A 16,193-nucleotide genomic window follows, 5' to 3' on the forward strand; every position below is an offset into this window, starting at 1 on the left:
CATTGCGGGTGTTGGGGACATTAGGGACATTGGGGACATTGGGAGGATTGAGGAGTTTTGGGATATTTGGGATGTTGGGGACATTGGGGTTTGGGGACACTAGGGACATTGGGCACTGACCGAGGCCATCACCAACCTGATGTTTGCCAGGGTGACACACCTCAAGGTGACACTGGGGACATTGCGGGTGTTGGGGACATTGGGGACATTGAGGGGCATTGAGGAGTTTTGGGATATTTGGGATGTTGGGGACATTAGGGACATTGGGGTTTGGGGACATTGGGCGCTGACCGATGCCGTCACCAACATGGTGTTCGCCAGGGTGACACAGCTCAAGGTGACACTGGGGACATTGTGGGGACTTTGGGGGGACATTGGGGGAGTTGGGGACATTGGGGTATTGCAGATTAGGGACAGTGGGGACATTGGGGTTTGGGGACATTGGGGACTGACCGAGGCCATCACCAACCTGGTGTTGGCCAGAGTGACACACCTCAAGGTGACACTGGGGACATGGGGACATCAGGGGGTGTTGGGGACACTGGGGACATTTAGGATATTGGGGTTTGGGGACATTGGGGACATTGCGGGGGTTGGGGGGATTGTGGGGATTGGGGACATCAGGGACATTGGGGACATTGGGAGGGCTGGGGACAATGAAGGGGTTGGGGACAACGGGGGATGTTGGGGACATTGAGGATATTTGGGGACATTGGGGACATTGAAGGGTTTTGGGATATTAGCGACAGTGGAGGTTGGGGACATCAGGGGGGTTGGGGACACTGTGGGCTGGGGGTGGCAGTTGGGGGAGGTGACAGGCAGTGGCACTGACTTGTCCCCTCCCTCTGTCTCTCTCTGTGTCTGTGTGTCCCCTTTGTGTCACCTGGCCTTGTGTCCCCAATGTCCCTATTGTCCTCATGTCACCCCAATGTCCCCAATGTCCCCATTAATATCCCCAATGTCCCCAACGTCCCTGATGTCCCCAATGTCCCCAATGTCCTCATGTCACCCCAATGTCCCCAATATCCCTGATGTCTCCAATATCCCAATGTCCCCAATATCCCCATTAATGTCCCCAATGTCCCCAAATGTCCCCAAATGTCCCCAACATCCCCAATATCCCCAATGATGTTTCCAATGTCCCCAACGTCCCCAATGTACCAAATCCCCCCAACATCCCCAATGTCCCCAACATCCCAAATCCCCCCAATGTCCGCAATGTCCCCAATGTCCCCAATGTCCCCAATGTCCCCAACATCCCAAATCCCAACCTCCGTGTCCCCAATGTCCCCAATGCAAATCCCTCAATGTCCCCAATGTCTCCATTAACATCCCCTCAATGTCCCTGATGTCCCCAACATCCCCGACATCCCCAACGTCCCCAATGTCCTCAATGTCCCCAAAGTCCCCAATGCACTGTCCCCAATGTCCCCAACATCCCCACTGTCCCCACTGTCCCCAATGTCCCAATGTCCCACTGTCCCCACTGTCCCCTTTCAATGTCACAGTCCCCAATGTCCGCTATTCCCACTGTCCAATGTCCCCATGCCTATGTCCCCAACATCCCAATGTCCCCAACATCCAAGTCCCCAATGTCCCCAATGTCCCCAATGTCCATCCCCTCAATGTCCCGATGTGATCCCCAACATCCCCAACATCCCCCAACATCCCCAATGTCCCCAGTGTCCCTGATGTCCCCAACATCCCCAATGTCCCCTTTAATGTCCCCAACATCCCCAATGTCCCAATATCCCAAATGTCCCCACTGTCCCCAACATCCCCACTGTCCCCGCTGTCCCCGCTGTCCCCAATGTCCCCACTGTCCCCACTGTCCCCGCTGTCCCCACCGCTGTCCCCAGGACATCAAGTGCTCGGGCAATTGGATGTGGGGCGCCAAGACGGGGCCGGAGGGCGGGGCCTTGGTGGCAGCGTGTGACGCGCTGGTGACACTGATGCAGCGGCTGGGCGTGGCCATCGACGGCGGCAAGGACTCGCTGAGCATGGCGGCGCGCGTGGGGACAGAGACCGTGCTGGCACCTGGTGACAGCGGGGACAGCGGGGCGGGGGCTGGGGATGTTGGGGACATTGAGGGATTGGGGACATTGGGGACATTGGAAGGGGATTGGGGATGTTGGTGTTGCAAGACATTGGGACATTGGGAGGTTGTGGAGGCATTGGGAATTGGGATGTTGGGGACATTGAGACGTTGGGTATTAGATGGGACATTGGGGACATTGAGGGGTTGGACATTGGGGACATTAATGGGGATTTGGGGACATTGAGGGGGTTGGGGACGTTGGGGATGTTGGGGACATTGGGGACGTTGAGGGGATTGGGGACATTGGGGACATTGGGGACATTGGGGACATTGGGGACATTGGGGACGTTGGGGATGTTGGGGACATTGGGGACATTAATGGGGACATTGGGGACGTTGGGGACGTTGGGGACATTGGGGACATTAATGGGGACATTGGGGACATTTGGGATGTTGGGGACATTGGGGACGTTGGGGACATTGGGGACTTTGGGGACATTAATGGGGATTTGGGGACATTAATGGGGATTTGGGGACATTGAGGACATTGAGGGGGCTGGGGATGTTGGGGACATTGGGGACAGTGAGGACATTAATGGGGATTTGGGGACATTGGCGACATTGAGGGGGTTGGGGACATTGGGGATGTTGAGGACATTGGGGGTGTTGGGGACATTTGGGACATCAGTGAGGACATTGGGGACTTTGGGGACATTGGGGACATTAATGGGGTTTGGGGACATTGGGGACATTGGGACATTGCTGGGGACATTGGGGATGTTGGTGATATTGGGGACATTGGGGACATTGAGGGGATTGGGGATGTTGGGGACATTGGGGACATTAATGGGGATGTTGGGGACATTGGGGATGTTGGGGATGTTGGGGGATTGGGGACATTGGGGACATTGAGGGGGTGAGGGACATTGGGGATATTAATGGGGACATTGGGGACATTAGGACATCACTGGGGACATCAGGGACATTGGGGATGTTGAGAGCATTGGGGACATTGGGGACATTAATGGCGATTTTGGGGACATTGGGGACACTGGGGATATTGGAGATATTGGGGATATTAATGGGGACATTGGGGACATCGGTGACCCCACGGTGACCCCGCGGTGTCCCCACTGTCCCCTCAGGCTCTCTGGTCATCTCCACCTACGCCGTGTGCCCTGATGTCACTGCCACTGTCACCCCTGACCTCAAGTGTCCCGACGAGCGCGGTGAGGCTTGGGGACACCTTGGGGACACCTGGGGACACCTGGGGACACCTTGGGGACACCTTGGGGACATCTTGGGACACTTTGGGGACACCTTTGGACACCTCAGGGACACCTGGGGACGCCTTGAGGACAGCTGGGGACACCTTAGGGACACTTTAGAGACACCTGGGGACACCTGGGAACTCTTGGGGACACCTGGGGACACTTCAGGGACACTTTGGAGACACCTTGGGACACCTTGGGGACACTTTGAGGACACCTGGAGACACCCTGGGGACACCTGGGAACACCTTGGGGACACCTGGGGACATCATGGGACACCTGGGGACACCTTCAGGACACCCGAGGACACTTGGGGACACCTTCAGGACACCTGGGGACATCATGGGGACACCTTGGGGACACCTGGGGACACCTTGGGGACACCTGGGGACATCATGGGGACACCTTGGGGACACCTGGGGACATCTGGGGACACCTGGGGACATCATGGGGACACCTGGGGACACCTTGGGACACTTCAGGGACACCTTGGGGACACCTGGGGACACCTTGAGGACACCTTGGGGACACCTGGGGACAACTTGGGGACACCTGGGGACATCTGGGGACACCTTGGGGACACCTGGGGACACCTTGGGGACACCTGGGGACACCTTCAGGACACCCGAGGACACTTGGGGACACTCTGGGGACACCTTGAGGACACCTGGGGACACTTCAGGGACACTTTGGAGACACCTTGAGGACACCCTGGGGACACCTGGGGACACCTTGGGGACACCTTGAGGACATCTGGGGACACCTTGGGGACACCTGGGGACAGCTGGGGACACCTTGGGGACACCTGGGGACAGCTGGGGACACCTTGGGGACACTTTTGCTTCCATTTTGGGCCATTTTGGGTCATTTTTGTCCCTTTTTGACACCAATTTCACCTCCGATCCGATTTTTGGGGTTTTTTTCCCATTTCTGGGTGGATTTTCCTCATTTTTTGGTGGATTTTCTCCATTTTTTTGTGGATTTTCCCCATTTCTGTGTAGATTTTCCCCATTTTTTTGTGGATTTTCTCCATTTCTGTGCAGATTTTCTCCATTTCTTGGTGGATTTTCCCCATTTTTTTGTGGATTTTCTCAATATTTTTGTGGATTTTCTCCATTTCTGTGTAATTTTTCCCATTTTTTTGTGGATTTTCCCCATTTCTGCACTGATTTTCTCCATTTTTTTGTGGATTTTCTCCAGTTTTTTGCAGATTTTCCCCATTTCTGTGTAGATTTTCTCTATTTCTGTGTGGATTTTCACCATTTCTGTGTAGATTTTCCCCATTTTTGGGAGATTTTCCCCATTTTTTTGGATTTTCTCCATTTTTGTGGATTTTCCCCATTTTTTGTGGATTTTCTCCATTTCTGTTTGAATTTTTGCCATTTCTGGGTGGATTTTCTTCATTCTTTGGGATATTTTCTGTTTCTGGGTAGATTTTCTCCATTTCTGTGTAGATTTTCCCCATTTCTGTGCAGATTTTCCCCATTTCTGTTTCAATTTTCCCCATTTCTGTGTAGATTTTCCCCATTTCTGTGTAAATTTTCCCATTTCTAGATGGATTTTCTCCATTTCTGGGTGGATTTTTCCATTTCTGTTAAGATTTTCCCCATTTCTGTTTCAATTTTCTCCATTTCTGGGTAGATTTTCTCTGGTTTTTTGTGGATTTTCCCCATTTCTGGGTAGATTTTCTCCATTTTTTTGTGTATTTTCCCTGTTGTTTTGTGGATTTTCCCCATTTCTGGGTGGATTTTCATCATTTTTTTGTGTATTTTCTCCATTTTTTCACCGATTTTCATCATTTTTTCGCCGATTTTCCCCATTTTTTTTCCAATTTCTCCCATTTTTCCCCAATTTCTCTTTCCCAGGAGCCCTGCTGTGGCTGCAGCTGAACCCCGGGCAGCACCGCCTGGGTGGATTTTCCCCATTTTTTTGTGGATTTTCCCCATTTCTGTGTAGATTTTCTCAATTTCTGGGCAAATTTTCTGTTTCTGTGTGGATTTTCCCCATTTCTGGGCCAATTTTCTCAGATTTTTTGTGGATTTTCTCCATTTCTGGGTGGATTTTCATCATTTTTTTGTGGATTTTCTCCATTTTTGGCCGATTTTCACCATTTTTTCGCCTATTTTCCCCATTTTTTCACCGATTTTCCCCATTTTTTTTCCAATTTCTCCCATTTTTTTCCCAATTTCTCTCATTTTTTCCCCAATTTCTCTTTCCCAGGAGCCCTGCTGTGGGTGCAGCTGAACCCCGGGCAGCACCGGCTGGGCGGTTCGGCTCTCGCTCAGGTTTTCTCCCAGCTGGGAGATTCCTGCCCTGACCTGGACGATCCAGAGAGCCTCGAGAGAGCTTTCCACGTCACCCAGGAGCTGATCAAAGGTTTTGGGGATTTTTGGGGATTATTTTGGGATTTTTGGGGGATTTTTTGGGGATTTTGGGCGATTTTTTGGGATTTTTTTGGGGTTTTTGGGGGATTTTTTTGGATTTTTTGGGGGTTTTGAGGGTTTTGGGATTTTGGGGGGATTTTGGGATTTTTGATTTTGGGAAATTTGGGGGGATTTTTTTGGGATTTTGGGGTTTTCTTTGATTTTGGGGGATTTTGAGGGATTTTGGGGGATTTTGGGGGGATTTGGGGGAATTTGGGGGGGATTTTGGGTTGGATTTTGGGGGGATTTTGGGATTTTGGGGATTTTTGGGGATTTAGGGGATTTTGGGGATTTTGGGGGGATTTTGGGGGAATTTTGGGGGTTTGGGGATTTTTTGGATATTTTGGGGAATTTTGGGGGGATTTTGGGATTTTTGGGATTTTTGGGATTTCTGGGATTTTTGGGATTTTTGGGGATTTCTGGGGATTTTTTTTTTTTTTTTGGGAATTTTGGGGATTTTGGGGGATTTTTGGGGATTTGGGAATTTTTGGGGGTGGGGATTTTTGAGGGGTTTTTGGGTTTTTGGGGGATTTTGGGGATTTTGGGGTTTTGGGGATTTTGTGGGATTTTTGGGATTTTGTGGGATTTTTTTTAGTTTTGGGGGAATTTTTAGGATTTTTGGGATTTTGGGAATTTTGGGGGATTTTGGGGGTTTTGGGGGGATTTTTGGGGGGTTTTGGTGATTTTTGTGGATTTTGGGGGTTTCTGGGGATTTTTTGGAATTTGGGGGCTTGGCTGATTTTGGTGGATTTTTTTTGGATTTTGGGGGTTTTGGGGGGATTTTGTGGGATTTTTTTGGGAGTTTTCTTAAATTTTTGGGATTTTTTTTGAGATTTTTTGGTGACACTTACAGACCCTGAGATGACCCTGAGGTGACTTTTGGTGACACTTGATGCCATTTGGTGACACTTGGTGACATTTGGTGACATTTCAGTGTCCCCAGACAATGTCCTGTCCATTGGCCATGACGTCACCAATGGGGAATTTTGGGATTTCTCACCTTGGGTGACATTTGGTGACATTTGGTAACATTTGATGACATTTGATGACATTTGATGATCCAAAAGTGACATTTGGTAACCCTGAGGTGACATTTGGTGACATTTGATGACATTTGATAACCCCAAAGTGACATTTGATGACATTTACTGACCCTGAGGTGACATTTAGTGACATTCGATGTCCCCAGAGCGTGTCCTGTCCATTGGCCATGATGTCACCAACGGGGAATTTGGGATTTCTCACCCTGAGTGACATTTGGTGACATTTGATGACATTTCCTATCCCTGAGGTGACATTTGGTGACATTTGGTGACATTCCGATGTCCCCAGAGCGTGTCCTGTCCATTGGCCATGATGTCACCAACGGGGAATTTTGGGATTTCCCACCTTGGGTGACATTTGGTGACATTTACTGACTCTGAGGTGACATTCAGTGATACTGAGGTGACATTTGGTGACATTTCGATGTCCCCAGAGTGTGTCCTGTCCATTGGCCATGACGTCACCAATGGGGAATTTTGGGATTTCCCATCCTGGGTGACATTTGGGGACATTTGGTGACATTTGGTGACGTTTGATGACATTTAGTGACATTTGCTGACTCTGAGGTGACATTCAGTGATACTGAGGTGACATTTGGTGACATTCTGATGTCCCCAGAGCGTGTCCTGTCCATTGGCCATGACGTCACCAATGGGGAATTTGGGGATTTCTCACCTTGGATGACATTTGGTGACTCTGAAGTGACATTTGATGACATTTCCTAACTCTGAGGTGACATTCGGTGACACTTGGTGACATTTGGTGACATTTTGATGTCCCCAGAGCGTGTCCTGACCGCTGGCCATGACGTCACCAACGGGGAATTTTGGGATTTCCCATCCTGGGTGACATTTGGGTGACATTCGGTGACATTTAGTGACATTTACTGACTCTGAGGTGACATTTGATGACACTTGGTGACATTTGGTGACATTCTGATGTCCCCAGAGCGTGTCCTGACGGCCGGCCATGACGTCAGTGACGGTGGCCTCCTGGGCTGCCTGCTGGAGATGGCGTTTGCCGGCAACTGCGGTGTCACCGTCGATGTCCCCGCGCCACCGCCCGGTGTCACCGGTGAGTGACAGCCATGGCCCTGGTGGCCTCAGGGTGACCTTGATGGCCACAGAGTGACCTCAATGGCCACAAAGTGTCCTCAATGGGCATGAAGTGTCCCCAATGTCCCCAATGTCCCCAATGTCCCCAAAATCCCAAAATATCCCAAATTCCCCCAATGTCCCCAAAGTCCCAAATGTCCCCAATATCCCCATTAATGTCCCCAATGTCCTCAATGTCCCCAACATCCCCAATGTCCCCAATACTCTCAATGTCCCCAGTGTCTCTATTGTCCCCAATATCCCCATTAATGTCCCCAAATCCTCCCAATGTCCCCAATGTCCCCAATATTCCCAATATCCCAAATGTCCCCAGTGTCCCCACTGTCCCCACTGTCCCCAATGTCCCCAATGTCCCCAAAATTCCCAACATTCCCATCATCCCCAACATCCCCAGTGTCCCCAGTGTCCCCAATGTCCCCATTAAGTTCCCCATTAATGTCCCCAATACTCTCAATGTCCCCAATGTCCCCAACATCCCCAATGATGTCCCCAACATCCCCAATGTCCCTAATGTCCCCAAATCCTCCCAATGTCCCCATTAATGTCTCCAATGTCCCCAATATCCCCAGTGTCCCCAACATCCCCAATGTCCCAAATGTCCCCATCATCCCCAACGTCCCCAGTGTCCCCAATGTCCACATTAATGTCCCCAATGTCCCCAATATCCCTAATAATATCGCCAATGTCCCCAAAGTTCCCAATGTCCCCAGTATCCCCAATGTCCCCAACGTCTCCACTGTCCCCATTAACGTCCCCACTGTCCCCGCTGTCCCCGCTGTCCCCGCTGTCCCCATTGATGTCCCCGCTGTCCCCAGTGCTGTCCCTGCTGTTCTCCGAGGAGCCAGCCCTGCTGCTCGAGGTCCCCATGGCCGCCGCTGTCCCCGTCTGCCGGCGCTACCAGGACGCCAATGTCACCTGTGTCCCCATCGGCCACAGCGGCCCCTACGGGCCTCGAGCCACGGTGAGGGACTTGGGGACAGCGGGGACATCGGGGACATCGGGGACATTGGGGATGTTGGGGACATTGGGGATTGGGGACAGCAGGGAGTTGGGGACATTGGGGATGTTGGGGACATTGGGGACATTGGGGATTGGGGACAGCAGGGAGTTGGGGACATTGGGGATGTTGGGGGTGTTGGGGTCATTGGGGATTTGGGGACATTGGGGACATTGGGAATTTGGGGACATTGGGGACATTGGGGATGTTGGGGATTTGGGGACATTGGGGACATTGGGGACGTTGGGGATGTTGGGGACATTGGGGATATTGGGGACAGTGGGGACGTTAATGGGGACATTGGGGAGATTAGGGACATTGGGGATATTGGGGACATTTGGAATCTATGGGGACATTGGGGACATTGTGGACACTGATGGGGACATTGGGGATTTTGGGGACATTGGGGGTGTTGGGGAATTTGAGGATATTGGTGACATTGGGGGATGTTGGTGACCTTGGGGACATTTGGGACCTTGGGGATTGTGGGATTGCTGACACTGGGGACATTGGGGACACTGGGGATTTTGGGGACATTGGTAACATTGGGGACATTGGTGACATTGGGGTCAGTGGGACATTGGGGACACTGGGGATTTTGGGGACATTGGTAACATTGGGGACATTGGTGACATTGGGGTCAGTGGGACATTGGGGACACTGGGGACACATCAGGGACATTGGGGTCAATGGGGGGCTTTAGGTTGATTGGGAGCATTGGGGACATCAGGGGACACTGGGGACATTGGGGACAGTGAGGGAATTGAGGGCACTGGGGACATTGGGGACATTGGGGGGATTGGGGACATTGGTGGTGGGGGGACAGGAGGTGGCTCTGTCCCCAAGGGTGTGGGGTGGTGGCTTCGTGTCTGAGTGTCCCTCAGTGTCCCCTGGTGTCCCTGTGACCCTCGTGTCCCCCTGTCCCCATGTCACTGTCCCCATGTCCCCATGCCCTCGTGTCCCTCGGTGTCCCCCACTGTCCCCACCTGTCCCCATGTCCCTCCCTGTCCCCATGTCCACCTGTCCTGGTGTCCCTCATGTCCCTCAGTGTCCCTTTGTCCTTGACCATCCCTGTGTCCCTCATGTCCCTCATGTCCCTCAGGCAGGTGACAGTGGCTCTGTCCCCTTGTCCCCAGTGTCCCCAGTGTCATTGTCCCCATGCCCAGTGTTACCATTGCAACGTCCCCAATGTCCCCAATGTCCCCAACGTCCCCAATGTCCCAATATTCCCAATGTCCCCAACGTCCCCAATGTCCCCAATGTCCCCAACGTCCCCAATGTCCCAATGTTCCCAATGTCCCCAACATCCCCAATGTCCCCACTGCTGTCCCCAGGTGTCAGTGTCAGTTGGTGGCACTGAGGTGCTGCAGGACGCCGTTGGGGACATCAGGGGACAGTGGGAGGAGCTCAGTTTCTGTTCCCAATGTCCCCAATGATGTCCCCAATGTCCCCAGGTGTCAGTGTCGGTTGGTGGCACTGAGGTGCTGCAGGACGCTGTTGGGGACATCAGGGGACAGTGGGAGGAGCTCAGTTCCTGTCCCTCAGTGTCCCCACTGTCCCCAATATCTCAATGTCCCCAATGTCCCCAGGTGTCAGTGTCGGTGGGTGGCACTGAGGTGCTGCAGGACACCGTTGGGGACCTCAGGGGACAGTGGGAGGAGCTCAGTTTCCGGCTGGAGCGGCTGCAGGCGTCCCCAAGCTGTGTGACACAGGAGGAGGAGGACCTGAGGGGACGTTGGGGACCTCAGTACGAGGTGACCTTTGACCCCGAGGAGGTGGCACCGATCATCCGGAATATGGGTGAGGAGCTGGGGACATCGGGGGGATTGGGGACATTGGGGACATTGGGGACAGTGGGGACATTGGGGATGTTGGGGACGTTGGGGACATTGGGACATTGGGGACACTGGGGACATTTGGGGACATTGGGGACATTGGGGATGTTGGGGACATTGGGGACATTGGGGATGTTGGGGACATTGGGGATACTGGGGACATTGGGGATGTTGGGGACATTGGGGACATTGGAGGTGTTGGGGACATTGGGGATTTTGGCAATGGGGACATTAATGGGGACATTGGGGATATTGGGGACATTGGGGACTTAATGGGATTGGGGATGTTGGGGACAGTGGGGACATTGGGGACATGGGGACATTGGGGACATTGGGGACATTGGGGATGTTGGTGGCATTGGGGATATTAGGGACATTGGGGACACTGGGGACACTGGGGACACTGGGGACTTTGGGACATTGGGGACAATGGGGATATTGGGGACGTTGGGGACATTGATGGGTATATTGGGGACATTGGGGACAGTGGGGATGTTGGGAATATTTGGGGACATTTGGGACATTGGGGTCATTGAGGACTTTTGGGATCTACAGGGTTTTTTGCTACCAGGGAGATTTTGGGTTGGTTTTTGGGGTTTTTTGGGTTTTTGGGATTTTGGGGTTTTTGGGATTTTGGGGTTTTTGGGGCTTTTGGGATTTTGGGGTTTTTGGGATTTTGGGGTTTTGGGATTTTGGGGTTTTGGGGTTTTTGGGATTTTGGGGCTTTTGGGATTTTGGGGTTTTTGGGGTTTTGGGATTTGGGGTTTTTGGGATTTTGGGGTTTTTGGGATTTTGGGGTCGCTGATTCCAATTTTTGGGATCCCCCCGATCTACCAAGGGGTCTGGGAGGAATCTGTGGGTTTTTTGTGGGATTTCTGTGGGATTTTTTTGGGGTTTTTTTGGGGTTTTTTTGGGATCTATAGGACTTTTTGGGACCAGGGGGATTTGGGGTTGGTTTTTGGGGTTTTTGGTGGTTTTAGGTTTATTTTTGGGGTTTTTGGGGTCGCTGATTCCAATTTTTAGGATCCCCCAGATCTACCAAGGGTGGAATCTATGGGGGTTTTGTAGGATTTCTATGGGATTTTTGGGATCTCTGGGGTTTTTTAGGGTTTTTTTGGGATCTACAGGGTTTTTTGGGACCAGGGGGATTTTGGGTTGGTTTTTGGGGTTTTTGGTGTTTTTGGGGTTTTTTTGGGTGTTGGGTTGGGTGGGTTTTTTGTGGGTTTTTGGGTTTTTTAAGGGTTTTTTAGGGGTTTTTTGGGTTGGGTTTTTGGGGGGGTTTTGGGTGGTTTTTGGGGTTTTAGGTTTGTTTTTGGGGTTTTTGGGGTTGCTGATGCCAATTTTGGGATCCCCAGATCTACCAAGGGGTCTGGGAGCAATCTGTGGGATTTTTTGGGTTTTTGGGTTTTTGGGGTTTTTTTGGTTTTGGGGTTTTTGGGGGGGTTTTGGGTTGGTTTTTGGGGTTTTGGGTTGTTTTTGGGGTTTTTGGGGTGTGTTGTTTTGGGGTGGTGGGGGGTGGTGTGGGGTTTGTGGGGTTTTTTTGTGGGTTTTTTGGGTTTTTTGGGTTTTTTTGGGTTGGGTTTTTTGGTTTTGGGTTGGTTTTTGGGGTTTTTTGGGTTGGTTTTTGGTTTGGGTTTTTTTTTGGGGTTTTCGAGTTTGTTTTTTGGGGTTTTGGGGTTTGTTTTTTGTTTTTGGGGTGTTCGGGTTGGTTTTTGGGGTTTTTGGGTTTGGGTTGGTTTTTGGGTTGTTTTTGGGGTTTTTGGGGTTTTTTTTGGGTTGGGTGGGGGTTGTGTTTTTTTGGGATTTGTTTGCAGAATTTCCTTGTGGTTTTTTGGGTTCTCTGGGGTTTTTTAGGGTTTTTTTGGGATCTACAGGATTTTTCGGGACCAGGGTGATTTTGGGTTGGTTTTTGGGGTTTCTGGGTTGGTTTTTGGGGTTTCTGGGTTGCTTTTTGGGGTTTTTGGGGTTTCTGGGTTGGTTTTTGGGGTTTTTGGGGTCGCTGATTCCGAATTTCGGGGTCCCCCAGAGCTGCCAGGCCCCCGGGTGGCTGTGCTGAGGGAGGAGGGCAGCAATGGGGACAGGGAGATGGCAGCAGCTTTTGCCATGGCCGGATTCCAGGTGAGAATTTTGGGGTTTTTTGGGGTTTTTTGGGTTTTTTTTGAGGTTTTTTGGGGCTTTTGGGGGTTTTAATGGGTTTTTGGGGTGGTTTTTTGGGGTTTGGGTTTTTGGGTGATTTTTGGGGTTTTTTAAGGTTTTTTTTGGAGTTTTGGGGGTTTTGGGGTTTTGGGGCTTTTGGGAGTCTTTATGGGGTTTTTTGGGGTTTTGGGGTTTTTAGTGGGTTTTTTTGGGGTTTTGGTTTTTTAAAGGTTTTTTGGGTTTTTTTGGGGTTTTTGGGGCTTTTGGGGGTTTTTTATGGGTTTTGGGGTGATTTTTTTGGTTTTGGTTTTAAGGTTTTTTGGGGTTTTGGGGTTTGTGGGTTTGGGGTTTTAGGTTGGTTTTGGGGTTTTTGTTTGGGGTTTTGGGTGTGGTTTTTGGGGCTTCAAGGTGGTTTTTTTGGGGTTTGGGTGGATTTTGGGGGTTTTTGGGGATTTTGGGTGTTTTGGGGTGGTTTGAGGGATTTTTGGGATGAGATTTGGGTTTTATTTTGGGATTTTAGGGAGTTTGGGTGAGATTTGGGGGTTTGGGGATTTTGGGTGTTTGGGGTGATTTTGGGATTTTAGGGTATTTGGGGTTTATTTTGGATTTTGGGAGTTTGGGGTGAGATTTGTGGGTTTGGGGATTTTTTGGGGGTGTTTTTGAGGGATTTTGGGGTGGGATTTGTGGGTTTTTGGGGTGATTTTTGTTTTGGGGTTTTTTTGGGAGTTTTGGTGGGATTTGGGGTTTCTGGGTGGATTTTCGGGATGGTTTTTGAAGGATTTTGGGGTGAGATTTGGTTTTTATTTTGGGATTTTGGGGGTTTTGGGGTGGGATTTTGGGTTTTTATTTTGGGATTTTTGGGGTTTTTTTGGGAGTTTTGGTGGGATTTGGGGTTTCTGGGTGGATTTTCGGGATGGTTTTTGAAGGATTTTGGGGTGAGATTTGGTTTTTATTTTGGGATTTTGGGGGTTTTGGGGTGAGATTTGGGGTTTTTGGGGTTTTTTTGGGGGTGGTTTTTGGGGGATTTTGGGGTGGGATTTTGGTTTTATTTTGTGATTTTGGGGATTTTTGGGGTTTTTTATTTTGGGATGTTTTTTGGGGGTTTTGGGATGGGATTTGGGGTTTTTGGGATTTTTGGCTGTTTGGGATGGTTTTTGAGGGATTTTGGGACGGGATTTGGGTTTTATTTGGGATTTTAGGGAGTTTTGGGGTGAGATTTGGGGGTTTTGGGGGATTTTGGGTGTTTGGGGGTTTGGGGATTTTGGGGTGGGTTGGGTTTTATTTTGGGATTTGGGATTTTGGGTGGGATTTGGGTGAGATTTGTGGGTTTGAGATTGGCCCGGGGTTTTGGGGTTTTTTGGGAGTTTTGGGGGTGGGGATTTGGGGTTTTGAGGCTTTTAGGGTTGTTTTTTCTGGGTTTTGGGATGGGATTTGGGGTTTTTGTGGGGATTTTGGGGTGTTTTGGGGTGGTTTTTCGGGGATTTTGGGTTAGATTTGGGTCTTATTTGGGATTTTGGGGAGTTTTGGGGTGAGATTTGGGGTTTTTGGGGGATTTTGGGTGTTTGGGATGGTTTTTGAGGGATTTTGGGATGGGATTTGGGTTTTATTTTGGGATTAGGGCTTTGGGTTGGATTTGTGGGTTTTGGGGTGATTTTTTTGGGGGTGTTTTGAGGGATTTTTTGAGGGATTTGTGGGGTTTGGGGGGAATTATTGTTTTGGGGTGTTTTGGGGAGTTTTGGGGTGGGATTTGGGGTTTTGGGTGATTTTGGGATGCTTTTTAGGGCTTTTGGGGTGCAATTGGGGTTTTTTTGGGATTTTGGTGTTTTGGATGAATTTTTAGGGATTTTGGGTTTTGATTTTGGGTTTTTGGGGATTTTAGGATGGTTTCTTTGGATTTTGGGGTTTTAGGGATTTGGGCTTTTTGGTGGTTTTCCCAGGGTTTTGGGAGATTTGGGATGGTTTGAGGACTGGGGTGGGATTTGGGTTTTATTTTGGGTTTTGGGGGATTTTGGGGCTTTTGAGGTTTTGGGTTTATGTTGGTTTTTGGGGGTTTTGGGGTGGTTTTTGGGGTTTTTGGGGTTTTGGGGGGTTTTGGGGTTTTTGGGGGATTTTGGGTGTTTAGGGTGGTTTTTTGTGGGTTTTGGGATGGGATTTGGGGTTTTTGGGGGGTTTTTTGGGATGGTTTTTGAGGGATTTTGGGGTGGGATTTGGATTTTATTTTGGGATTTTGGGGAGATTTTGGGGGGTTGGGGTGCAATTTGTGGGGTTTTGTGGGTTTTTGGGGCTTTTGGGGTTTTTTTGGGTTTTTGGGGTGGTTTTTTGGAGGTTTTGGGTGGGATTTGGTTTTTTTTTTGGGATTTTTTTTGGGTTTTGGGGTGGTTTTTGGGGTTTTTATTTTGGGATTTTTGGCTGTTTGGGGTGGTTTCTGGGGGATTTTGGGGTGGGATTTGGGGTTTATTTTGTGATTTTTGGGGATTTTGGGGCTTTTGGGGTTTTTTGGGTTTTTATGTTGGTTTTTTGGGGGTTTTGGGATGGGATTTGGGGTTTTTGGGATTTTTGGCTGTTTGGGGTGGTTTTTGTGGGTTTTGGGGGGATTTTTGGGGTGAGATTTGGGGTTTTTATTTTGGGATTTTTGGGTGTTTGGGATGGTTTTTGAGGGATTTTGGGGTGGGATTTGGGTTTTATTTGGGATTTTGGGGGATTTTGGGTGGGATTTGGGGTTTTTGGGGTGATTTTTGGGATGGTTTTTGAAGGATTTTTTTGGTTTAATTCTGCTTTTATTGGGATTTTTTTAATATAACTCCTATTTAGATTTTTTTAGGTTATTTCTCTTGATTTTCCTGATGATTTTGGGATATTTTTGGGGCTAATTTTGGGATTTTTTTGGGGTTTTTTTGGGTTTTTTTGGGATTTTTGGGGATAACTCCTATTTAGGATTTTTTTAGGTTGTTTCTCTTGATTTTTTGGTTAATTTCAGGATATTTTTGGGGCTAATTTTGGGATATTTTTGGGGCTAATTCTGCTTTTATTGGGACTTTTTTAATATAACTCCAATTTAGATTTTTTTAGGTTATTTCTCTCGATTTTCCTGGTAATTTTGGGATATTTTTGGGGCTAATTTTGGGATTTTTTGGATCCCCAGGTGTGGGATGTGACCACCCAGGATCTCTGCTCGGGCTCAGCCTCCCTCGATGGCTTCAGGGGACTCGTGTTTGTGGGAGGATTCAGCTATGCTGACGTCCTGGGATCTGCCAAAGGTCAGATTTGGGGGTTTTTCACCCCAAAAAATGACCCCAAAAAACCCCAAAATCCTAAAATTAAAAATAAACCAAAA

The 16,193-nt window shown here is 49.6% G+C and overlaps 1 protein-coding gene across 1 annotated transcript in view; it reads left to right on the forward strand.

Annotated features, from left to right (window-relative positions):
• The window catches only part of PFAS (phosphoribosylformylglycinamidine synthase), a gene marked incomplete at its 3' end in the record, with an annotated part of 49,074 nt that extends 32,881 nt beyond the window's left edge, over positions 1–16,193 (forward strand). Inside the window, exons 12-20 of the mRNA XM_085045145.1 lie at positions 1,860–2,040; positions 3,184–3,267; positions 5,530–5,685; positions 7,725–7,850; positions 8,707–8,852; positions 10,343–10,369; positions 10,505–10,688; positions 12,750–12,841; positions 16,002–16,193. Coding sequence (XP_084901271.1) covers positions 1,860–2,040; positions 3,184–3,267; positions 5,530–5,685; positions 7,725–7,850; positions 8,707–8,852; positions 10,343–10,369; positions 10,505–10,688; positions 12,750–12,841; positions 16,002–16,193 — 1,188 coding nt within the window. The remainder of the gene's footprint in view (positions 1–1,859; positions 2,041–3,183; positions 3,268–5,529; positions 5,686–7,724; positions 7,851–8,706; positions 8,853–10,342; positions 10,370–10,504; positions 10,689–12,749; positions 12,842–16,001) is intronic.

The sequence above is a fragment of the Lichenostomus cassidix genome, unplaced genomic scaffold (genome assembly GCF_008360975.1).
Source record: "Lichenostomus cassidix isolate B80296 unplaced genomic scaffold, HeHo_3.0 HiC_scaffold_34, whole genome shotgun sequence".
NCBI lineage: Eukaryota > Metazoa > Chordata > Aves > Passeriformes > Meliphagidae > Lichenostomus > Lichenostomus cassidix.